The sequence below is a fragment of the Dipodomys spectabilis genome, unplaced genomic scaffold, assembly GCF_019054845.1.
Source record: "Dipodomys spectabilis isolate Male_0828 unplaced genomic scaffold, ASM1905484v1 ptg000125l, whole genome shotgun sequence".
In the NCBI taxonomy this organism is placed as follows: Eukaryota; Metazoa; Chordata; class Mammalia; order Rodentia; family Heteromyidae; genus Dipodomys; species Dipodomys spectabilis.
In genome coordinates, this window is record NW_024870802.1 from 14039142 (window position 1) to 14064336 (window position 25195).

The window sequence follows — 25195 nt, forward strand, 5'->3', positions numbered from 1 at the left end:
TTATTAAATCCTCTAGTCTTATAAGATGAATGAATCTTAGACATCACCAAGGCCAGCCTCTCCCCTACTGAGATAGTTTCTCCAGATTGTCTCCAACTCCTCCTTCTCAACTGGGGTGGTTGTGACAAATGCTTTCTATCCTTGGTGAGGTATTCCATTCTATTGGTAGGGTTCCTTCATTAAAAAAGATCTTTTACCTTGAGCTACAATGCGATCTACATGTGTCTGATTCCCCTTACTCTTCCCATTTCACTTCTAACCAGACAGGAAATACAGGGACTAAATGCAGATGACCTGTGTACTATATGAAAGTATGTGCTGCAATCTTTGTTTATGCTTGCTCATGTGAACCCGCTCCACTGTCTTCAGTTACCACATATCCTTTACCTCTCTGGCCTTCCCTGTGCAGGTGTGTGGCTGGGCTGGTGGGTGGGGGTGGAGTCCTGCCATCTCATTTCCTCCATATTGTTACTCTCCTTCTGACTTAAAGATGCTTGTCAGTAAAGATGGCAGTCAACAGAGAAGCCATGGGAGTCCCGCTTCTGTCATTTCCCAAATATATCTTTAAACTATTGTTCTCCACAGGGACAAGGGTACCTCTGCTGGGCAAAGCTTGGTTCTTAGGGGAAAAACCAATCTTGATACAGTAAATCACCTGTAGCCTGGTAAGGTCTAATCTTACCTGACAAAATCTTAGTTTTTAAATTTCTCGTTAGAATTTCATTTTTCTCTAGGAAAAAAAACCCCATTAAACATTAGGAAAGAATGGGTTTTGTTGTTTTTTGTTTTCCAGTACTGGGGATTGAACTCTGGGCCTTGGTGCTTTTTAGGCAGGTACTGTACCACTTGATCTAGGACATAAGCACCTTTCTACATTGGCTAATTTCAAGATAAGAGGCTCATTTTATGCCCAGGCTAGCCTAGACTGCGGTCCTCCTCCTTGTGCTGCTCTGACACTGGGGATGACAGGAGTCCACCACTGTGTCCAGCTATTGGTTGAGATGAAGACTTGAGAACTTTCCTGTCTGGGCTGGTCTTGAACTGTGATTCCCTGATCTTTACTTCCCAAGTAGCTAGGATTAGACTTGAGCTACTGCATTGGGTTGAAATGAATGATTTTAGCATTAAAGCAGTGGACTAGGTTTTTTGCTTTCTTGTGTCCTTAGCTAATTTTGGTCAGTGTGTCTCTGCTTATGTCTGTGACTCTGGAAGTCTGAGGAGGGCTGGACTTTTAGGGCTTGTCATGTGCCATTGCATGTGGATTTCTGAGGCAGGACACTCAAAGCTCCAGGTTCTGGCAGTTCCTGGTTGGGAAACTGAGCAAGTTGGCCATCCTCTCAAGTAACACCTTCATGGTGGTTTTCAGAAAGAAATGACCTAATAGAGTTTTAGCATAATAGTTGCTGCAATTACCTATAATGAAAAGAATACTTCCGCTGAGCCTCCTGGGAAGAATGTGAAGTTGTTCTGGCCTTGGCCACTCATCATCCTGTTTGCTGGTTTTATTCTTTTTTTTTTTTTTAATTTTTTTGGGGGTCTGGTCGTGGGGCCTGAACTCTGGGCCTGGGCGCTGTCCCTCAGCTCTTTTAGCTCAAGGCTAGCGCTCTACCACTTGAGCCACAGCGCCACTTGCGGCTTTTTTCTTTTTGCTTATGTGGTGCTGGGGAATCGAACCCAGGGCCTCATGCATGCAAGGCAAGCACTCTACCACTGAGCCACCTCCCCAGCCTGTTTGCTGGTTTTAAAAGTGAATAGTATCAGATTCCAACTTTCCTTCCACAAAGACATTCAGTGCCCCACATACCTTGCCACCTCCTGCATTGCTTTACAGCTCATCATCCTTAGGCCTGGCCCCCTCTCCTCCTGGTTTTCCCCAAGACTTTGGTTTAAACTGCTAGAGTCCTGCTACCCCGATTTCCTTCCAAAGAGTCTCCAGAAGGGAGCCATGTGACCAGCTCATAGACTCTGGGTTTGTCTGGGTCTGGTCCTCAAGATCTTGAACTTGGAAGGCTCCCAACATAGTCCTGCACCTGTCACATGACCTCCGCGAATGCCAACCTTCTCACTATCCTCAGTACCCTCTCTCCTTGTCTCTTATTTGCCCTTGGGTTCTTCCTTCCTCTGCTGGCATTCACTCTTACAAAAGCAGAACCTTCTGGGCCCCAAAGTCACCTGTCACCTGACTTCAGTCTCACACCTGGAGAGGCAGGCCCTCTAGGCAGGTGCACTCCAGGTAAAGTATTTACAAAGGTGTGTAGTCCAACTTGCTTCTCAAATACTAACACTTTGGAACCCCAACATTTCCAAGGAAAACAGCCACATTCCAGGAAAGGAATTTTTCATTTTATTTCAAAAGTACTTATAATTTATTGAGCTTTTCATAAATGCTTTATTTTAAAATTAGTTTTAAACATTTTTTTTTTAACCTGAAGAAAATCAGAGTCAGGGACAGGGCAAGGGAGGTGTGGTGACAGGCTCATTGGGGTTTTGCAGGGGGATGGATGGAATGGGACAGCAGTGGCCTGAACCTGGCAGCCTAAGGGGGAAATGACAAGGAGCTTAGCCAGGCAAGCTGTCTTGGGCCAGTGACTAGCTGGCAAGAAGCCTGCAGGATGGCAGTTCTTGCTCAGAACTCACCACCTACTGGTCTGAGTCTGAGGCACCTAGCACTGAGGTGGTAACTATTTCTACCAGGCAAGAGCAGGGTGTGTGTGTGTGTGTGTGTGTGTGTGTGTGTGTGTGTGTGTGGAGGGGAGGATGGTGGCTGAGGAGGTAGCTAGGAGAACACATGCATGACAGCTGAGCCTCAGATTGGCCAGGCCAGGGGGTTGTGGGAGCCAGTGACACATTGCTGGCAGAGGTCTCTCTAGCTCCAGTCCTTCCTCCCACGGTGTGCCAGGGTTCTCCTGACCACAACACCTGCTCTGGGTTGGTGGGGATGAGGCCAACATTGCATGGGGTATAGGTTGTAGAATACTCTAGGTGTGCCAAGAATTTGAGGACTCACTTCTTGGTACCAGCCTTCCCCATTCAAGAGGGGCATTTGGCCACTTAAGACTAACTTACTTCATAATGCTCAGAATTCACTCTGCATTGCAGAAACACTGGGCTAAAAGTTCCACTATTTTAAATAGTGTTTTGCTTCTTTTTTTTTTTAAACCCTTTGTGGGTCTGAGGATTTTGAGAATCGTAGGAAAGTTTAACTCTGGAAAATATACAAGAACACATATACTAAATTGTGACACTTTTAAGGGTTTCACAGACTCATAGACCCGCTGAAGTCTGACTATGACCTCCTGGGGTACTGGACCCCAGGTTCATAACCCCTGAGTTAAAAGTTCCAGTGGGCAAGCATTTTTCTTTGTAGTGCAAATAACCCAGAGGAAAGATCAATCACCTACCTACCTTGTGGTTGACTGGGTGTAGAAGGACAGTGATGGTTTTGGAAGAAATGGAGGGAAGCCTACATGATATTTGCCTCAGGGAGAAATTTGGAAGTAGTTTGCAGATTCAGCAGGCACCACTGGATCACTGGGTATGGGATAGGGGGAGGAATATCTAAGGGGTAAGAAAAAAAAAACAAACCCAAAGACCAACTTAGTTTTACATTTTCCTTTAGACTGGCTGCAATCTGAACATTTCATTCTTGGAAGTCAGCATGTGCAGCCATTTTGCCATCTTGTGGTTGTGCCTGGGATTGCACCTGCCCTAACCTCCAGGAGAGGGCTAGTAGATTCTTAGCTGACCCCCTGGGGGGCGGTGGTGGTAGTAAGTGGTGGAGGTGGGGAAGGGGCGTGGTCAATGAAAAGAGTGATTCTTCAATGTTCCTGTAGAACACACAATGACGTTCCTTGAGAATACATGTCTTTCCTGACTGCGCTGGGCACTCTTTGGTTTGTCATGGCTAAATCCACTTTAACAGCTTAAGACTTTTCCTTATATTTTTTTTTTTTGTCTTTTCAGAAACTTTTGCTTTGCTTTGCTTTTCACTTAAAACTTGACGTTCCACTTCTGGCTCCTGACTAGGTTCTCTGACTCCTACTCCTCTTCTTGCAGAACAGATTTATTGATTACTTCATGACTGCTAGCTGGGAGCCAAAACCAATACATCCCTGGGGAAAAAGAACACCAGTGACTTGAGGCTCCATCCCACATTCTTTCCAGTGCCGAATCTCACTTCCCCAGGCTCCCAAAGCCCTTAGTAACAGGGAACCAGTCACCAATGGCTTCTGTGCTGTGATGCCAATCACGGGCCAGCTCAACTGCACCCGACACTGTAAAGTTCTGGACGAGTTCTTGGTCCATCTCTCAGAACCCATCTTCATACCTACTATACCAGCCTCTCCTGTGCCTGTCTACCATGCTATCTTCGGAGCCAGGCTAAGCATGAACTATGACAGAAAGGTTATCACATTGTTCTCGAGGGCAGAATGATGAGTTCCAGGACATGAGTCTCTAGGGCGCTGGGGACCCTAAAGAACAAAAATGAGTCTCATGTGTCCCAGAGTGGCAATGTCAGCTTGGGCTTCTCTCTTTTCCAGCCCCAGATTGTGCTGTGGACATGACCAGGAGATGGCCACGGCAAGACTCTGAGTTGAACTGGAGGCGACGAGGGGGAAAACAATCTGCCAAACTGACAGCTAGGGATGAAGAGGTGGAAAGGAAGGCAGAGTGCTCTGTCACCTGTGGGAGGCCTTGGGGAGGAAAGCAGATGATGAGAGGGTGGGACCTCCCCCAAAGCCCTGGACTCTCACACACCCAGCCAGTTCGCCCGGTCATGTGATCAGAGGCCTTAAATTGGAGTTTTCCTCCGAGGTTCTCTCTCCATCTGCTGACCTTTTCCGTTTTCGACCACCTGCAAAACATGAGTTTGTATCAGCCCGTAGGACTGAGAGGACATGGACACCCTCTCAGCAAGCTGATTTCTCTTCAAAACAGCAGCAGAAATGGAGGCAAAGACCTGGGCTGCTGGGCTCAGCGGCCGTCTGCTGTTCATGTAGTAGATTTACATCCTGAAGCATGAGGTAGAATCTTCCACAGAAGATGACACCTTGAGAAGCCACAAACTCAGGCTAATGCCTACATAGAAACTTCTTTGAGGGAATTGAGTAAAACCTGTGGAATGCCTTAGCAATAGGCTGTCTCCTTAGGGCCCCAGGCCCACCGGCTTCCTGATACCCCAAGTAATGACCAGATTTGTAGTCATTAGCATGCCAGGGTAGGTGGGCAGAGCTGGGTGCCATTCCTGGGGATTCTGAAATAACCTCCCTTCTCCACTGGGACAGATGACAGTAGTTACATCATTTTTCTAAGGAAATGGAGCCATCTGTTTCCCTCTCTCCTGTTTCTAGGAAGGAATATTTTCACCTTTGCTTTCTGCCGTACTACACCTAAGGAGGATTTTGTTTTCCCTTTTATGGAGTCCCTTGGATACAATTTTTTTTCAAAAGGTCAAATGGTAAAGATTATAAAAGGTTTTGTAGGCTACAAGGTCTCTCTGTCAAACTGCTCATCAATATCTTTGAGGTCACAAATCACAAATGGATCTACAGCCTGTTAAATCTTTACTTATAGTAATAGGTAGAGGAGGGAGGTCAAAATCTGACCCTAGGGCCAGGACAAATTTGCAGACTCCTTCCCTAGAGGATCACCCACTGAGCGACACAAATCCAAGGGTGCAGTACTGGCTGAATCCCTACTGTGCAACTGAACCTCATTAAGTTTCCCCAAAGGAACCAGCAGCTCTTTTCCTGGAGAAAGATCCCGGTGTGTTGCCATTCCTAGTAACTGGGGGAGGGACTGAGGACTGGGGGAGGAGCTACTCACTCAAGGTTCTCAGCAGCTTCTTGCCCATGGTTTCCTCAAAGTCACTACTGCAAGGGCTGGTCTCTGGATCCAGGCTGATAGGACAACACTCAGGGTCTGATGCTGAGAGAAAGGGGAAGGAGAGCAAACACAGGCTTTTCAACCCACACACCCAGGGATCCAGGCAGGGAGCTGGATTCTGCGTGAGGTCTCTCAGCTAGTGAAAGTCAAGTAGAGAACTGAGTCAGGACAGGAAAGATAAAGGAGAAATCCCCAGGAAGGGGTCATTTTGATCCTATGAGTAAGTAAGAAACATTGTTTTGTGTGTGTTCCAAAGAACAGGAGTAGGAATCCAACAGTCCATGCAAAGGCAGAAACAATTTCCTTTTAGATTTTTTTTTAGGATGAAAGAACTATGCTCTCCATTCATATCTCTGCCTGGAACTGGCGGGGATGTCTCCTTGCTCTGCATTGAAAACCACAGGGCTCAGTAACAATTGGGCAGATTCCAGGAGGAATATACCAAGCCTCAATATACCAATGCCTTAAGAATTTTACATGGGGAGGCTGAGTGTTCATAACAGTGTTTGGCTAGGGGTGCTATGTGAGGCGGGTGGACTGGACGCTCTGTAAGCTACCTTTGTCCTTTACTGCATTTTCCTAGCCACATACTTTAGTTACTACATGGGCTTTTTGAGGGAGAAAAAGAGCATATCAGTTCTAAGTGTAAGCCCTAGACTGGTGACTATGTATGTCCCAGATTTTCTGGGCTAGCTAACACATCCAAACCTCTCTCCTTGACTTTACAAACCTACAAGCCTTTCTAGTTCTTTACCGGGGAGGCACACCTCAATGAGGCAAGGCTCTGGAAGGCCTCAGCACTGCGGGGACACCAGGAACTTGGAGCAGCCCCATTGCCAATGCAGAAGTACTCAGACTGCCTTGTTTTGCCAGCACCCACAGGAATGGAAGAGCCCAGCCAGAAGGGTAATGGCTGACACCATTAAACCTTCCTTATCTGCAGGGTAGGTTTAATGTCTGCACAGCACAGTGTCCAACTCTGTGCTGTGCCCTTTATATAAATTACCTTGTTCATACTTGAAAGCCAATTTTATGAGACACATCATTTTTTACAAGCAAATGTAAGGAAACTTATCTATTAAGATAAGAAAATGGAGTTTTAGGTTAAATAACTTGCTTAAAATGGCAGAGCTGCTAAATGAAGGAGCCAGAGTCAACTCCAGGCAGAAACGTAGCCAATCCTGCATTACACAGACGTCTGGGGGAATGAAGTAGACTGGGACTGATGCATGGTAGGTGCTCAGTAAAGGCTGGAGGTCCTTGCCTAGTTGTGTAAGCAAGTAAGACTCAGAACCCAGGCCTCCCCACACCCAGCTTGTTCGGGTTATCCCATCACCTGATGGTAGTGCCTTGCACCTCTGGGCCCCTCCCTAACCTGCTGTTGTGGGAACAGCTGCAGGGGACAGCGAGAGTGGCTGAGCCTTGTGCTCCTGGAAGTCTGTCATCTCTTCCTGGGTGAAGGCCAGCTCCTCCATTCTCAGGTACACCACCTCGCCTGGGCTTCTCAGCCCATCCGAGCGGCTGCCTGGGGAGGACAGTGAATGCGTCACCCTTCTGCCTTAGAGAAGACCTGGGGTTCCATGAAGCACAAGATGGTAGCCCCAGACAGGGCTAGGAGAAGGCCGAGCTGTTCTCACCTCACCACAGCCCCACCCATCTGCCCAACTGACTCACCCGGCAGGCTGGTCCTGTTGCTCAGGAGCGTGAGGGCAGGGTCATCCTTGGGGGTCTGGGGTGTGCCCCGGGTTGTGGGGGCCTTGGTAGAGTCTCCATCAGTGAAGGCCTCCATGTCTGGAGACTGGGGTGAGCTGTCCATGTGGCAGGCGGTGAGTGCGTTCTGGTATTGCTGTCGGGTGATCTAGAAAGAAGCGGGAAAAGCTCAAGAGAGCTGTGTGGAATCCTCTCAAGATGGAGACACTTTTTCTAAGTTCACAAGCGGCCCTACCATGTTGCTGTGGGACCCCCTGGTCACAGAGGCCTGAGATCTGTAAACCTTAACCTATCTAAGCTGGACCAGCCCAGAAACTAAGGGGCCAGGAGGGGGCCTTATTCATCAGCCACCAGTTTCTTCTATTCCTTTTTATTGCTGTTTGACATCATAGTACACAGGAGGAGCCTATCTGAATCCATTTTGTTTTGCTATGACAAATGTACCTAAGACTGGGGACTTGAAAAAGAAAGGAGGTTTATTTGGTTCACATCTGGTGGTTGAAAAGTCCAACAACCATGGCACCAGTACCAAGTGGACAGCCTCTGCCTTCCCCTCTCCCCAGGCTATATCACAACATAGTAGAGAAGCAGAAAGGGAAATGACTGGGTGTAGAAGGGGCTGAGAACTTGGGGCTGGCAGCTTTTCTTTCTAACAATCTGCTTTCCCCAGAATTAACCCAACCCTGGAAGAACTACACAAATTCTTTCAAGGGTGGTGATCTCAGAACCTAACCACTCCTCAATATCATTATTTTGAAGATATTGGCTGTAGCATGGAAATCTGTGGGGAGCACACTAATACCATAGCTAAATCACAGGACAGGGGTTATAAACTGTCCTAGATCAGCAATTCTCAAACCCCAGCACTAGAATTACCCAAAGGGCTTACTTAAGGGCTTGTTTGAAGTAAGATATCTGGGTTCAGCTTTCAAAGTTACACTTTTTCTTCTTTTTTTTATGGCACTGGAGTTTGAACTAGAGCCTTGCACTCTACCACCTGAACCTTGTCCCCAGCCCTTTTTGGCTTTAGTTATTTTTCCAATAGCATTTTGTGCACGAACTGGACAGAAATCTTCCTACTGATGTTTCCTTAATAGTTGGTATGACCGGTATGGAACTACCATGTCCAGCTTTTTATTGGTTGAGAGGGTCTCATGAACTTTTTTTTTTTTTTGCTTGGGCTGGCCTTAAACTGAGATCTTCCCAATCTCTGCTTCCCAAGTAGATAGGATTACAGACAAAAATCACTTGAGCCTGGTTTAAAGTTTCTAATTCACTATGTAATTTGCATTTCTAGCAATTTGCTGCTGGTCTGGATGTTGCACTTTGAGAACCACTGACCTGAGACCTAGTTAAAATCAGACACAGGTCCCACTCAGATTCTTGTTCTTTCCTTATAAAAGATTTAAAAAAATTAATAAAACAGCAGCATGTGGGCAACTGGCTTTGATATTTTCGAGGTCAAAACCATATGTCTGTGCTTCAACACATAGAACCATGCGTCTCAACCATCTTTTGTCCAGTCTTCAATAGGTTGAATGTTTGTGTTGAGAGCATCTGAATTTTCAGCCCTTGTCTGTTACTGAGTGAGAAGTCAGTATCGAGCATTTCCCCCAAAGATAGGAAAGTGTGGCCCTAATACTAAGGGACAGAAAAATTTCCTACACAACAGTTGGTAAGCTCAACAAAGCAGCTGGTTTTATTGTAGTTGTGTTCGTTAAAGCATTAGTTTAGATTTCTCTTCTAGCTTAGTCAAAGAAGGCAATGGGACACTCTACCTAGAAAATACAACAGGAAACACATTGCCTGCTTGAACAGCACCCAGGTCCTAGTTAGTACTGGGTTTGCCACTTTCTGGCTGGTGACCTGGGCCAAATCACTAACCTCTCTAATCTTGTCAGAGGGGCCCAGCGAAATGAGTTAAAGTGAATGCACGTGTTACCCTCTATTAGGAATGATTACTAATTGTGTGTCCACACAGTAGACTTAGAATCTTACTTTACAGCAGACATCCATTTTCAAGACAGAGGCCAAACTTTGCACTCATGAAGTGTGTAAGTTGTTCCTGGCTTTCTGTGGGTTGGGGGTGGGAAGGAGCAGTGTCCCTCCGTCCCCAGAGACAATGTGACAGGTGGTGCTGTGAAGGCAAGACTAGATCTTGGAAAGGTCAATCTTTAACCAAGAAAACAGGAAAAGAGAACACAGGGGAAAGAAATAGAGTCCAACAGGGACAGTGGGCCAGGGAAGAGGGAGAGAAAAGCCGCCAGAGTGAGGAAGAGAGAAGGAAAGGGGTATGTGTCAGTTTGACTTTGAAACGGATCTGCTGGCTTAAAGCTCCCATTAGTTGCTAGATTGGCTGTGTCCCCCAAGATAGATGGCTCTTGGTTGTGGCAGCCACAGCAGAAGTTCCATCTTAATGAACAAAGTGATTGGAAAGGTTCTATCCAGGCTGGACCTGCAGTAACCTATGCCACTCAGAAAAAAAGTGCTGTGTCTCCTCCAGGTGCCTGGGACCAGAGGAACTCAAACCCTCCGTTTATGCCTTGTTATGGAGGGAAGAATGAGCTGGGAATGAAGAATTCTGGTAACACTATTGAACCAATAGGACAGGATTTCTAATGAGGTACCGAGTTCCCTGGCATTGGGGGAGTTAGCATAGTTGTTAAACCAGACAGCTGCAGTCAGGATATAACATCAGGGGAAAGAGCACAGGTGGGCTGGGGAGGTTGAGTGGCAGGTGGCTGGCCAAGGACAGGTAGGACAGAGGTTGGGAGAAGGTCTGAACTGGTGGATGGTTTTAGAAAAGCAAAGGCACTCCCTATTTTCTTTATCGTCTCTATGTCTTACAGCTTTGTTTTCACACACTGCTTTAAACACTACTGTTGATAGGGCACCATTCTGGAAAATGTGTTCAGAAAAGCAATCTCTGTCCTGATTCTCCAAGTTGTTTTTCTAGATTCAAGCACCACACCACTTGTCCTTAGTTCCCTTCTCTTGTCTAGCAACTGTGACATTTTTGGGGGGTGGTGGTGGTGCTGGAGGTTGCCTCAAGGCCTTGTGAATGCTGGGCAAGGACTGTACCAACAAGTTACATCCCCCGTCCCCTCACAACTTCTTTTTATCTAGCATGATACTACAGTGAAATAGCACCAAGAAATATGAGTTATACTGGCAATCAAAAAAATTTTTCATAATAGCTAGAAAAAAGAAACAGGTAAAATAATTTTAATGATATTTTTTTCTTTTACCCAATAAATACATTCAACATACTTATGAAAACTCTAACATGAAAACAATATAAAGTTGGAATATGACATTAATTTTTGTATGAAGTCTTTGGAATCCATATGTGGCCACTGGGTTACTGTATTAGGACAACCAAGGTCCAACAGGTCTTGTGCTAAACTACTCTGCCTAGTTTTAAGTTTCAAGGTCAGCTTGAGCTACCTACAGAGACCTTTATCTCAAAACAAAATGAAGGCTTGGGGATGTAGCTCCGGGGAAGAGGACCAAACTTAGATTAATACCCAGCACTGCCTTTTCACCATAAAGCTGGCTTTGAACCTCGATTCTCAGATCTCAGTCTCCCTAGTAGCTAGGATTATAGGCACAAGCCACCGGCACCTGGCAAAGGTTGTCCTGTTTATCTTGAAACTTAACATGACTTAGCAGATTGCCATTTTGACTTAGCAGACCAGGTACCTGGAAGATAACCTTTACGTTAGGATGTCTTTTGTCATTCTGCTTGGATACTCTCAATTTTCCTATGGTTTATAACACCTCTCAAAATGCACCCCTACAACTTAGACTCTATGCCGCTGACAAGCTTTCTGAAACCAGGCCTTTATAAAGCCGGCAGCAATTGCTGCCTAGTATTGGAGCACCTGAATGGGATGCTTGTGGTGTGCAGGGAGTGTAGACTCCTTATCTGGGAGATGGGGGTGGGGTGGGGAGGAGGTCGCCCTCCTGGAGAGTTACCTTCACGAACTGCACATCGCTGAGGATGTGGACTGAGTAGTCGGGTGTGTAGAGGTTGTTGCTGCTACTGTAGAGCTGGGTGTTGCTCCCACCAAAGTCACTGCGCTCTCGGTTTGGAGACTCAGAGCGGTTCAACCCGCTGCAGCGAGAAGGGGACCGGTTTACTGCAGATGGTGAGGAAGGGGGAGAGGAAGGAAAGACAAGGAGTGATGGGTGGGGAGAAAAGAGAAGGGATGGAAGGATGAGAGAGAGAGAGAGAGAGAGAGAGAAGAGAGAGGGAGGGAGGGAGAGGGAGAGAGAGAGAGAGAGAGATACTTTTGACTGAGGTGTTCCAGGAGCAGCCACACCAGCACTGGGGGATGGAGGGGAGCCTGCCCTTTCCCACCAGAGGCTAGGAATATGCTGAGTGCTGGTGTTGAGTCCTGCAAGGAGCAAATACTAAACCCTGTGACTTCTCCAAGGGAGGAGTTGGGGTGCTTGTTCCCAGACCCCCCAGACAGTGGGCAGAGGTAGTGGGATGCATTTCTTGGTCCTCATCTTCCGGTTACAAGCAGGGGGCTCCCGAATACATGAGGCCAGTGCCATTTGCATGGCAAACCACTCAGACAGTGAGACTCCACTGCAGTGGGCTATTGAACACAATCTCACATCAAACCTTATTTTAGAGGTTTGCCCTCAAGACCACCCACCCGTCCCAGTCAGCACAGAAAGGGTCTGAGACCCACCAGTCATAATCACATTATAAATCACAGGAATAAATTGTTAACAATGTGACTGGTTGTAGCAACGTGGAAGTTCAGGTTCAATTCCCTGGTGTTTTGTGTGCCAGACAATAGGCTATGGACCTGGACCTAGGACCAGGACTCTGCACCATTATCTTCAGAGCTGTTTGGGTGGGAAATCCCAAGATTTTGGGGATCTGAAATGTGGTCCAGAAGGAAGAACAAGGGCTCTGGGTACACACAGCCCTCTGGTCCTGTAAACTGCCTGTCTCGCCGCTAGGGGAAGGACTCAGGGCCCCATTGGGTCCTTCAAATGTGGGGAAAGATGGAGTTTGCTCTTACATAGGCCTATGGAGGGACCAGAGTAATAGACACGTTTTCTGTCCAAGACCCAAATATCCAGTCTCATTCTTTTTACATTTTAATTTGGGAGCGGGGAGAAAGAACATTCTGGAAGGCCTGTTATTTGATTTCAAAATGGACTCTGTGAACTATCTTCCCCAGGATCAATAGAAGAGAGGGCACTGAAGGTGATCCTACTGTTATTTCAACATGGAACCACACTAATGACAATGCAAATGCAAAGTCCCATCCCCCCCTGCCCCGTCCCATCCCCAGTGCTTTTATTTCCCAACTGTCACCACTAAGCAGTTCTTCCAGAAAAGGGGGCCAGAAGGATGCCAGCTTCTCAGAACCCAGATTTAGTTGAGGGGGCTCAAATGAAGAATAAAACTCTTCATAGATTCTGGTCCTTGCTCTCTGAGGATAGGATGATTTAATTTTGTCTCTTGAGATAGTGGTGCTGTCAATCAAAATATTATATTAGCCCCTCTTTGGAGTGAGTCATGCCAGTTGCTGATCTGTTGTTTCCATGCCAAGATCTTACTGTCTTCCACACCAGTGAGCAGAAAGACTGTGATATTTTCTCATTAGAACAGTAATAATCATGGCTTTGGTATGATTATAGAATTAAGGGTTCTAATTCCATCTTCCCATTCTCAGTAAGTGTCATTATTTACATGTTGTTACATTACTTCAGAAATCAGAGAGTCCCTCCACCGAGAGACTCCTGCCACACTCTCAACACCACATTAGTCCTTTGTCTCCACCTTCAGCACAATGAGCTCCTCTATCTTATCTCCTTCTAACAAAGATCAGTAACCATCACATTACCTGGGCCACATCTGGTCTCCCCACAATAATCTTATGCAGCAATTCTCTCACCTCCCCCTCTCTCTGTCTCTCTCTCTGTATACACATTTCCAGACTTAGACTAGAGGCCTGAAATTACCAACAGTACCAAACCCTATTCATGTTACATTTTTCCCCTATGATAATTTAATTTATAAATTGCATACACTAAGTGATTAGCATTTATTCCTATTTACTAACCAATTCCATAGAATAACTACAGCAAAACACCATAATAAAAATTATTTAAGGGGCTGGGAAGGTGGCTCAATGGTAGAGCGCTTGCCTTGCATGCCTGAGGCCCTGGGTTCGATTCCTCAGCACCACATAAGCAAAAAGAAAAAAGCCGGAAATGGTGCTATGGCTCAAGTGGTAGAGCACTAGCCTTGAGCTGAAGAGCTGAGGGACAGTGCCCAGGCCCAGAGTTCAGGCCCCACAACTGGACCCAAAGTACTGATGGCCTCCATTATAAAAAAAATTATTTAAAACTTATGAATTGCTTAGTTCTGGTGTTCTTCATCACTAATTTATGGACCTCAGTTGATAATGGGTAACTAGACCCTGGAAGGGGAAAATGTGCATAGAGAGGACCACTGTAGTCTATTTTCATCCAGCTGCCAGAATCAAAAACTTAAAAACGCAAATTAGTTTTCTATAGTACTGGAGTAAACCCAAGATAACAGTATTAAAAAGAAAACGTTACATTTCAATGCTGGTCTTGCTCCCTTGAATAATTGATGAGTTCTGGCTTGGTTAGACTCATTTGTGGCTAGGCAAGGTGGTAGGCAGCTGGGAAGGTCAGCACTCTTTCTTCCAGGCTAATTGTTGGGGAAATAAGCAGGCAGTCTTGCAGGAAAGCAGCTCCTCTGGCATACAAACAGGCCTGGAAAATCACACCTTGTCCCAGTGGGTGTTGGCCTCTATTCGGTTTGCACATTACCCAGGGACAGGATGTGAGCAAGGCCTGTGGCTTCAGTTGCCTGGAGAAGGCACTGCCATATCTTGACCGTCCTCCAGTCTGCCTGGCTGGACATAGGCGTCATCTACTCCACACCCACGATTCCACATTCATCTCTGAGGTCCCAATCCAAGAGGTATGTGCGAAGAGGACAGGGAAACAGAGCTAGATCACATTACTAAATTCCTCCCATGCACATAGCAAATCACCTCCATGACTTGTTGGAAACAGAGGCAATAACTACACCCCAGTTGCTCATACAGCTCTCCACAGGCACCAGAAACAGTCACCCTGCTGCTACTCAGAGATTCACAGGTCAACCACAAGCTATACTACAGTTGGGTTGGAAGGAGAAAAACAGGTTTTTTGTTTTTGTTTTGTTTTTAAAGTAGATACACTGTTGAAGATTTTTTTCAAAATCCCAAAGGATTTTCAGCACCAAAAGATCCATTTGTCTTATGAAGGTCAGGACTAGAAAAGCAATTTTTCAAAGAAAAAGGAAACCTTATTTTGTGACAGGCTCATCTGAGTGTTGGTTAAGATGAATCTTGTGCCCCAGAGCCTGACATTTCTCAATAGGTAGGATGCTGATGAATCGGCATTTTGATAATTGTGCACATGCATTCAGAGTTTCTGAGCAAGGGGACTGGAAATGGAAATGCTTTTAATAAAAAAAATAAAGAAGAAGAAGAAATCAGTAACAGACGAGTGTCCTAACAGCAGGCAAAGTAGTTCAAGTTGTATAAATCCCTCTGCAATTTCCTAAGCGTACAGAGGCACTGCTTGCGGGGGAGTGAAGCATCAAGGAATGTCCTAAGTACAATGCAAGGAAAAGAGACAGATTAAAGAGTGATGCATAAAACTGACCACAGGACTGTTAACGGGAGGTAAGCCAAGGGGTCCACACATCCTTGGCCCACTCCTGCTCTTGCCTTCTACCTTTAAGTTGGCTCTGGTTGTGACTGAGTGTTAGGAAGGAGGATTTCCTTCTCTGGACCCAAGTAATATGGAAAAGCATTCCTATGGCCATGGTGTGGTCAGTCTCTCAGAGATGTGTCCTGGCAGCTTGGTTATTAAGCTTAGATGAAGAAGACACTGTGGTGAAATTTGGAGGAGAAAGAGTGTGTGGGAAAGGACTTCACACTGCAATGGTGACTGAAAGGAATTCTTCTCTCTGTACTAATAGGCAGCAACCCCCACATTTTCATACAGATATGGACTCTTGCTTTACTTGTGACACTTTCATCAAGGGAGCCTTTACACCCCATCCAGGAACCATTACCCAAGATATCCAAGATGAATAATGCCATGCTACTCTTTGGGAGCTGGGGATGTGTGGAAAAGGAAGGCCCAATGGCTTGTCTGTCTACATCTTTTTGAGCATCAGTTAAGAATGAGGGATATGGCTACATTTTTCCAAATTAGATGGAGAGTTCAATTACACAGGCCTGTAGGAGTACAAAGTAGAATTATTAAAATTCATCTGTCTTTGATAGTATTCATCCTCACATAACCAAATACCAAAGGGCAGCCCTGTGTCAAAATTCAATGTGAACTCTGCAAGCTAGCCATCCGTTAGGATCCCAGATGAACTCGCTCCAAGTTTTAATGGGTCCCAAATTTTTATCATACAAGAGACAACCCAAAGGAATATTTCTATTTTCCACATTTCATAGACATTAGCAGTAGAAAGGTTATTTTTAGGGACTCCTAGTATGTTCTTTGAGAAAATACCATCTTTCTTTTCTTTTTAAAAAAATCTCAACGCATATTTTGGTTGGACAACTGAGTACTGAAAAAGAGCCCTTGGTTCTCCTGCCTCCGTGTTTTTGTGGATATGGAAGGATCATCCTGGAGAACACAACATTATCTCTGGTATTTGGAGAAGAAAACAGGAATGCATGCAGAAGAGAGAATACTAATGGCAGGGGGGGCTAATCAGTGGGGCTAAGTTTTCTCCCTTCCTTCCTCCTCCCCTCCTTCCCTCCCTTTTTTTCTGTACTGATACTAGGAACTCAAGGCCTGGACACTTTCCTTTAGCTTTTTTGCTCAAGGCTAGTGCTCTATTACTTGAGCCACAGATACACTTCCAGCTTTTGTTGATTGGTTTTTTGGAGATAAGAATCTCCTGGACTTTCTTGCTTGGTCTGGCTTTGAACTGCAACTCTCAGATCTCAGCCTTCGGAGTAGCCAAGATTATAGAGGTGTGAGCTAAAAGAAGTTTCATTTGTAAATTAAAGCAGCCCCAAAGCTGGCTAATTTTACCACCCTTCGAGGTAATCCACAAACCACTTAGCAACCTTGACTTCAAGCAAATGCTCCAATGGAAAGAAATGCCTATTAGGTAATGATTTGTAATCAGATGCTCAATATTTTTGCAATATTTGATGCATGGACCTCTGGTTTTTGCAGTCTTAATCCAGTATGAGCAACATATTCATTAGTATTCATTAGCAACATATTAGCAACATTAGCACCCCCTCAAGGTGGTGCAAAATGCATACATGTAGAGGAACAGCAAGGTCCCCAGCAATAGAAGGAAGTCAGGACCTAACAGACTTGGATTCCAGTCCTCATTCTTCTACCTACTTATTACATACCCAACACTGACCCCTTACTTGTTATTTCCCAACAGGATTTCTGCCCATTTCCGAAAGTGGCTGTAAGGATCAAATAAAATTAACATCAGATTAAAAAAAAAAACTTAAAACTCTTATTACTTTCTATGGCTTTTCTTTTTCCCCTTTGTTAAGATGAAGTCAAGATTTTATATGTTCATAAGCTTATGGATCAGAAATTAAACAGGGGTCCAGAGGTGCCTATAGTTTTCTGCTGCAGAATTCCAGGCCTCTAATACTTTTTCTATGGTAAAATGGGACAGAGAGGGAGGAACAATACCATAATGTAGGTCCTATGGATGTCACCTACCCACTAGGATCAGCATCCTAGTGGGTGTTTGTCTGTAAATAGAGGCCAGACAAATAGAAGAGGAGGAAAGAGGCAAAGGAGAAGAAAGGCTCTCTACCTCCCATTTCCCCTGCTGTACCCATCTCTGCTACACCCTGCAGGGCAGGAAAAGGCTGGCTTTGTTCTTGCTTCTTTATTGTTGGGCTTGCTATTGGGCTGAACACCCACAGTCATGGAAAATGGGGGGAAGGTTGAAAGAGCTCTCAGGGGCACTGGTAACAGCCAGAGACGGAATAGAAATCTCAGCCTCTCTTGGGTTGAGGGATTACACAGCAAGAATGAGTCACTTCAATCTCTGTCTGACACTGAGCTGCCATGAAGTTTCCCATAATTACTAGTGAACTAAAATTAACTTTCTTTAAGTGGGAAAGTGACAATTAACTGGGTTATCTGGTTAATTCAACTTTGATCCTTTTGGTTGAAAAAAAATTAAAAAAGGTATATTTCCTTCCTATGGAACATTCAGAGCACACTTTGGGCCTTCTCCAAGACTTCTTCAGGATTTACTGAAAGGTCCATGCTGTTATTTCTAAATTTTTGCTGGCATGCAGGAACAGACCATTGAGCTGGTGAGGGTACCCACCTGTCACTTTACATGCTTTGCCTGTTCTGTAGCCAGCAGGAGCTCTTACAAGGCAAGGGAAGCTTTGTTTGTTGGTGGAAAATGACCATCAAGTTGAGAGAGAAAACTGGTGAAATTTGAGAAGGTGGCTAACTTGTCTTATGCAAATAAACATGGGAGTGAGACTGTTTTTTTAGTGAAAAAAATGTGATTGGGAGGAGACAAGTCAACATAAATACTTGTGAAGCTGCAGATCTGAGTGCTTCCAGGTCTCTAGACAGAGCCTTTCTAATACTGAGGGTCTGCTCTCCAGACAGTGAGACCGAATTTGATTCTTGGTGTCTGAGGGTATAGTGGGACTCGCAGGAATAAGGGACACTGTGTAGGTGTTTTAGAAAATTGAAGCATGTTCTAACTGTAGGGCAATTGCACAAACACATTCCTGCATTGGTCATTACTTGCTCAACATACCTAAGAGACCTACCTCTAGAGATGAAAATAATATAAACGGCTATTTAATTACTCAGTTGCAATGCATGGGTGCAGTTGCTGTGTAGCCCTATGATGTTACTTGATTAAAAAGAAAATTAGCAATTTTTCTTTAACTAACGTGAGAGGTTAAACCTAATGAAAAGTTGCTCTGATATTTTTACCTAGTGTCCTTTGTATGACCAGTGACAAGGGAATATGACCATCACACAGTATATTACCGAGAAAAGACGGTACTTAGCTAAAGGCAGAGATCAGAGAGGGAAAGGGAGAAGAGAAAGGTAGGAATAAAATACAGTGTTCCATTATTCTTCCTAGTCCTTATCCCTCCACTCTTCAGTCAAATAGTGAGAAAAGACATACAATCTCTGACCACCCCCTCCCCACCACACCATGTGTCCATTCACAACCCAGATCCATCCTAACAACAAAGTCATAATGGGGCTGAAGCAGCCAGCAATGCCAACTGCAACCAGCTGGCAATTGCAGTGTGTGCAAACGAGTGTCATTTGTGCAATGCACTCTGTCTAAGTGATGATGTAAGTGGCTGTTGGGAGAGACTAGTTCTTATACAGGACCGTGAAAGGCCAGAGACTTCTAGAAAACCCCAGTGGATCTATAGAGACCTGAGACAGCCATGCATGTTTACCTGGGGAGCCTGCCAGAGAGTCCCCTCTGCTGAAGGCGAAGGTACGAGACACAGAGATGGGCACTAGAGAGTCAAGGACCAAAGGTATATGAGTAGTGAAGGAAGATACACACCAAAGGGGAAAGAGAGAGAGAGAGAGAGAGAGAGAGAGAGCAAAGTAGCGAGACAGTCTGTTCCTGGATCTTCACACACAGCTTCACATTTTTCTGCAAAAAAAAAAAAAAAAAAAAGAACCTTGCCTTTGAAAATGTGAGAGTCATATCTGCTTATAATGTCACTCTCTGGAAAGACAAAAAAAAAAACAAGCAAATGGATCTTGCTGAAGGTATTCTACAATAATCAGTGAGTAGCAGAGGCAGCACCCCAGTGGAGAGCAGGGAAGCAGCCTTCTCTGACATGCTCCACCTTGAGCTAGCAAACCTGTTCTAGCACGGCACCGGCACCGTGTTCACACCGGGCTCTCCCAGCTGCCTGTGACTCCTACTTAATGGCAGGTCCTCAGAGGCTCAACAGCCAAGTGCATGCTCCTGCCAGGCCTATCCTCAAGGAAGCTGGATCCTGCTCAGGACTCCTAAGTGCTCTTCCTGTGGTCCCAGTGCTGGTGAGAAAGTGCGTTGCCAGAGGATGCGAACAAAGCTACAGCAGCAAGCCCATAGCTTTAATGTGAATTAATTGGATGAGTTAAATCACAGTCACTTTGTAGGAAGTAGAAATACTTGGAGGCATCTCTCCTTATTCCCTTTGCTCTCTTTTCCTTTCCCTACAGAGTTGAATATGGTGCTGGTTATCACTTGGGAATGGTGTGTGTGTGTGTGTGTGTGTGTGTGTGTGTGTGTGTGTGTGTGTGTGTAGGAGTGTCTTGCAACTACACAGGCCTCTTCCTGTCTTGATCTTGACCAGTGGGAATCTGTATCCACCCAATCTGGTTATTCCCAGCTCTCCCACGGAGCTGAACGGAGGTAAAGGCATGCTAAATTAGGAGCTCCTGTGTGTTTCTCTTCTGTACTACAGGACTTGTCTCTGAAATTACCTGTCTATGCTGGGAAGCGCAAGAGGGGAGCTTTAGAAGCATTGATTCTGACATGAAAAGTTAATGAATATTTGAGTAGGCCTATCTTATTAGATACCCCACAGTGTCGAGAAGAATCTAGTTGTTCTTCAACTAAATGTGTGCATCATCAAACAGGGGAGATTTGTTCTCTCCTCACTGCATAACCCTTAGGCACCTGCTCCTCCTGGACATTTGTTAATGCTCAGAACTGTGGAGAAGGAAAGACAGTTGAATGTTTACCTTTAGTTAACCAGTTTTAAAGGAGAGATGAGTATTGAAAGTTCACTCCTGTCTTTTTGATAAAACTGAAGGCGTGTGTGTGTGTGTGTGTGTGTGTGTGTGTGTGGTCAAAACAGACTTTGAAGTTATGGCTTCATTTGCTGGGCTAGAGCTGTACCACTGAGCTGTGCCTCTAGCCCTTTTTTGCCCTGGTTATTTTTGAGATAGAGTTTTGTCTGTCATGGACTACTTATTTATGGATCCCATGAAGCTAGGATAATAGGCTTTTATGACTTTATCCAGCTTTCAGTTGGGAAGGGATTTACAATCATTTTTGCCTATGTTGGCCTCCTCCCAAGGAACTAGGCTTATAGGTGTGAACTACTGGCTTCAGCTTTAAGTGAAGGAGTGTGTCAGAAAGAACTAGAAGTAGCAAGAAAGGAAAAGAGGAATCTATAAAACATTTTCCTCCTCCTCCTTCTCCTCCTCTTCCTCGTTATTATTATTATTTTAAAGAAAGAAGGACCTCTAACATGGGTGGGCTAGGGAGCCTGATAAAGCCCTTTCTTTCTCAGAGTTCCACCTCTTTTTTCCTTCTCCAAGAGCTAAGTTGGGACCAGCACATCCAAGAGCAGATCCTAACATGATGGGTGGTAGAAATCTCTTTTTGGAAGTAAGGTTTACTCTGCCCTGGAGCCTGGCCCTCACTCATCCAGTGTTCTCATACAGAAAATCGGTGCTTTGCGCAGCAACCTTGCTAAGCGTTGTTGGCCTATATATGTGTCCCTGAGTACCATGGTTGTTTGTTTGTTTGTTTAATTTTACAAGATCTCGGGCTGGGAAGGTGGCTCAGTGGTAGAGTGCTTGCCTTGCATGCATGAGGCCCTGGGTTCGATTCCTCAGCACCACATAAGCAAAAAGAAAAAAGCCAGAAGTGGCGCTGTGGCTCAAGTGGTAGAGCGCTAGCCTTGAGCTGAAGAGCTGAGGGATAGTGCCCAGTCCCAGAGTTCAGGCCCCACGACTGGACCCAAAAAAAAAAAAGAAAGAAAAAAAAAAAGATCTCCTTCAACTTAAGTTCTATAATCCTGTGGATGTGGCAGGTACTTAGCCTTCATCTCAGTCACCTACTGGGTTAGGAAGGGAATTCACGCAGTAACTGTTTCACTATTTCCAAATAACAATTGCATTCCATCTAAAATATATATTCCCTGCGTTGTGTGCACACAGGGATGTCCCTAGGTAAGTCCTTGGCTTGCTGGATGGCTTGGTGCAAATAATGTACTTGTTCTCATTCTAAAATGGCATCTAGGTTGTTATATCCTAGGAACTCTGACATCCTGTTCTGGAATCCACTGACAAATCCCAATCTAAAGCCTTGTGTAAGAGCACTTTATGAGGAGAGGAAATACCTAGCCTGCATGGTATTAAAGTGGCTACTTGTCAACACTAACTGCTGCAAGCAATGCAAAATTCAGGCCAGTGAATCAAAAAGAAGATGTAGAGAAATAATTCTCTGTGTATCACACTTAGATCACCATGAATGTCATGCCCTCTAAAAAACAAGCACAATAACTGTACACAGAGAACAGCAAGAAGGAATAGCACAGAGGGCCAGAGCAAGCCAGCCATTATCCCTGCGCCAGTCCGCACCAGCAGCATGCATGGGCAGCTGACACACATCCCATCCCCAGCTGAGAGGTAGCAAGCAAGGGCCGTGCCACAGATTGCAGCAACCTCCCACTTCATCCCCAACCTCCTCATCATCACGGCTACCTGAGGACACCACCACAGGTACAGTAATGGCACAGCAGAGTTTTTAGGTAAAGGCCAATGATGAATTACTACTGCTGAGAAGGAAAGAGCGCACACATCGCTTGCCTGCATTCCCTGGAAGGTGGCAATTAATGGCGCCGCACTCACACCTCGATGCCCTCCCTCCCTCCACATTCATCACCTGTGCAGAAGCAAAGCAGACACAGCAAACATTCCAGACGCACAGAACCTAAGCCCCCAAGGTCTGTGGGTACCTGGGAGGAGGCAGTGTTCCTGGCAGGGCATTACAGAGAGGCTGCCAGTATTTGAGTTAGCCCAGCCCAGGTTCAAAGTGCGTGGGTTCAGACCCCCAGACAGGGCTGAGGCAGGACCATGGTGGGGAGGACGAGGAAGGGGTTTGAAAGATACATACGAAAGACGGAGGATCCAGCCAGACTTCCGACCTTCCGTACATCATTATCTAAAGACAGAGGGATGCAGTGGGTTGGTTTCAGAGACAGTTCAAAAATCTCTCTACTTCCACTCTACACTCCCTCCCGCCCCCCCTTCCCACTAGCACCAGTGATCCCTATAAAATGCAGGAAGTCAAAGGGGAAAGCTAAGTAACTTGTCCCTTCAGACTGGAAAATACATTCATTACCCCTAACAATGGACAATGTGATTTGCTTTTCCCAACTTACACTTTCCTCATCTAAAGCCACTGTTATAGACATTTAACAGAGGCAGAAACTAAAGCCAAGGAAGTTTAATGGCTTGTCCAGGGTCCGTAACAGAGGTTAAAAGAAGAGTTACGATTTGAGCCCATATGCTTTTCCTGAGATCCTCTGCTCCCCCGATAAGCGATGGCTTGGGAACAGGAATACCTGAGCAAGCGGTGGTCATGATGGCTGGTACTCCATAGTAGGTAAAGGCTCCATTCTCAAAGCGAAGGCCTTCCTTACCGACCTCTACCTCCACTTTACCCTGCAGATAGACGCAGCATACCAGGGCTACGTGAGCACTTCCAGGTCTATTATTAACTAGTACCAAGCACTTTTACTTGTGTAACACATAGATTCACATTTTGATCACAGAGCAAACAATGTGAGTCCTGTTTTAGATATGTATTTCACAAGGAGTATTTTCAACTTTATTTTTTGAGACAGGATCTTGTTATGTAGCCCAAGCTGGGCTACAACTTTTCATCCTCTTACCTCGGCTTCCTGAGTGCTGGGGTTATATGCATGCACTATTACACTTGGCTAAGAAGTAAGACTTTTTTGTTTTTGTTTTGTACTGAGATTGAATTCAGAGCCTAACAGATATTAGTAGAGTGCTCTATCATTTCAACTAAATCCCCAGCCCTGTAGCAAATTCATTTTTTCATTTTCCTAAAGCACCATTTAGTTATAAACAAGCAACCTTTCCTTGAACACAGTAATGATTCTTCTAGAACATACAGGGCTTCATACACTACTCCACCATCACAGTCGGAGATTAGTCCATTTCCAAATGTTGTTGAGACAGAATCCAATCTCTGATGGAGCTTGCTGAATTCCTATAGTAACAGCTAATGTGAGCACATTAGCTGCATGTAATGTACAGTGTGAGCAGATGGCTCTGACACTATCAGATGCACTGTGTTGACTTGCATTCGGTCAGCCCTAGGAGCCCATGGGATCTGTAATGTTTACCACCAGTTTACCAGTTTACAGATGTATCAACTTTGAGGCTCAGAAGAATCATTTGGTCAAGGTGAGTTGGGAAATAGCAACATTGGGATTTTTAAAGACAAATCTTTACAATTTCTGAGACTATGCATTTCAACTATACTTTATTCCTTTCAGATTTTATTTGAAAACTAAGGTATTTCCCCCCCAAATTTTATTAAGCATAAGATAAAGGATTGCATGGGTTCATTACATTATATCGAGAGTAGAACAGGACCCATCTCAATTTCTAGCAGTGAGGAAGGTGACTTCGTTTTTGGAGAGGCTGAGCATTTCACTGAGGCTATTTGGAAGGAGGTATGTGGTGTCGGACAGGAGAGGCTGGGGTGGAATTCAACAAAGAGGCATTTCTAAGTTAATATGAGCCTTATCAAGTTCTCAGAAACATCAGTGCATTTAGGCGCTAGAAGATTCTGCTGAGAAGAGACAAGGAGTCAGGGATGGATCTTATTCATGATGGTATGCCAGTGTGCATCTGACACTTAGGGTCTTGAGGAAGTCCTTACAGGGAACTCTTTCTTGCAACCACTGTCTCTCTTCCTAGTCTCTGGAAGCAGGGAGATATAGTGAAACAGATAATGAATATACTTCACCTGTCTCCAAGGACCAGTGAAGATGACTGAGAAGGTGAGAGTTCAGCTCCACAGAGGAGGCCTTGAGCAAGAAGGATCTAAAGTTTAGGTGGTGGTGGACAGGCCTACTTCAGGGAATAAACAGCTGAGCTATCAGGTATCCACAGGACAGTGCTTTTGGGAGTTCAGAAAAAGAATTGCTTTGCTAGGGAGTTAGTCTCTCACCCTAACCCAAATGGCTGAATGGTCAGACTCTCAGCCATCAGAGAGGCTCTCAGGACACCAGCCTTCCATGCCCAGGCTCTTCCTGTGAGCCACACAACTGGCCTTGTTCCCTTCTCCCCCCACTGCCAAGGAAGCCAGAATCTTGGCACCAGGCACCGAGGGAAGCAACCACTTCCCCTTTATGTGGGAGATGCCCTCTTGGTGCCCAGGTTCTCTGACTCCACCACTCACCTGCAGAAGCAGCACAAAGTAGTCCACAGGGCGGTTGCGCTGGTAGAGGTAGTGTTCCGGGGCCTTCTTGTTCCTCTCATCAAACTTCAGCTCCTGGATCACATTGGGATGTTTCAGAAGCCGGAGCAGGATCTTCTCCGAAAGGTACAGGGATTTAAAGGGCTCCACTTCTAGAGGACAGAGGGAGGCAGCAGGAATCAGCACCTCTCAGACCTGTTCATCCCACAGCGGCAGCTGGGAAGGGTGAGAGGGGGAGCAGCTGAGGACATCTAGAATGTACCTTTGCATGCTCCTTGGCACCAG

General features: G+C 45.4%; 1 protein-coding gene across 1 annotated transcript in view; it reads right to left on the reverse strand.

Annotated features, from left to right (window-relative positions):
• Positions 1-4579: 4579 nt before the first annotated feature.
• The window catches only part of Cnnm1 (cyclin and CBS domain divalent metal cation transport mediator 1), a 46067-nt gene continuing 25451 nt past the window's right edge, over positions 4580-25195 (reverse strand). Inside the window, exons 4-12 of the mRNA XM_042689422.1 lie at positions 24893-25062; positions 23019-23118; positions 22568-22615; positions 19113-19175; positions 11575-11738; positions 7561-7744; positions 7262-7411; positions 5827-5928; positions 4580-4855 (exon numbers count right to left, since the gene is read on the reverse strand). Coding sequence (XP_042545356.1) covers positions 4776-4855; positions 5827-5928; positions 7262-7411; positions 7561-7744; positions 11575-11738; positions 19113-19175; positions 22568-22615; positions 23019-23118; positions 24893-25062 — 1061 coding nt within the window. The 3' untranslated portion in view covers positions 4580-4775. The remainder of the gene's footprint in view (positions 4856-5826; positions 5929-7261; positions 7412-7560; positions 7745-11574; positions 11739-19112; positions 19176-22567; positions 22616-23018; positions 23119-24892; positions 25063-25195) is intronic.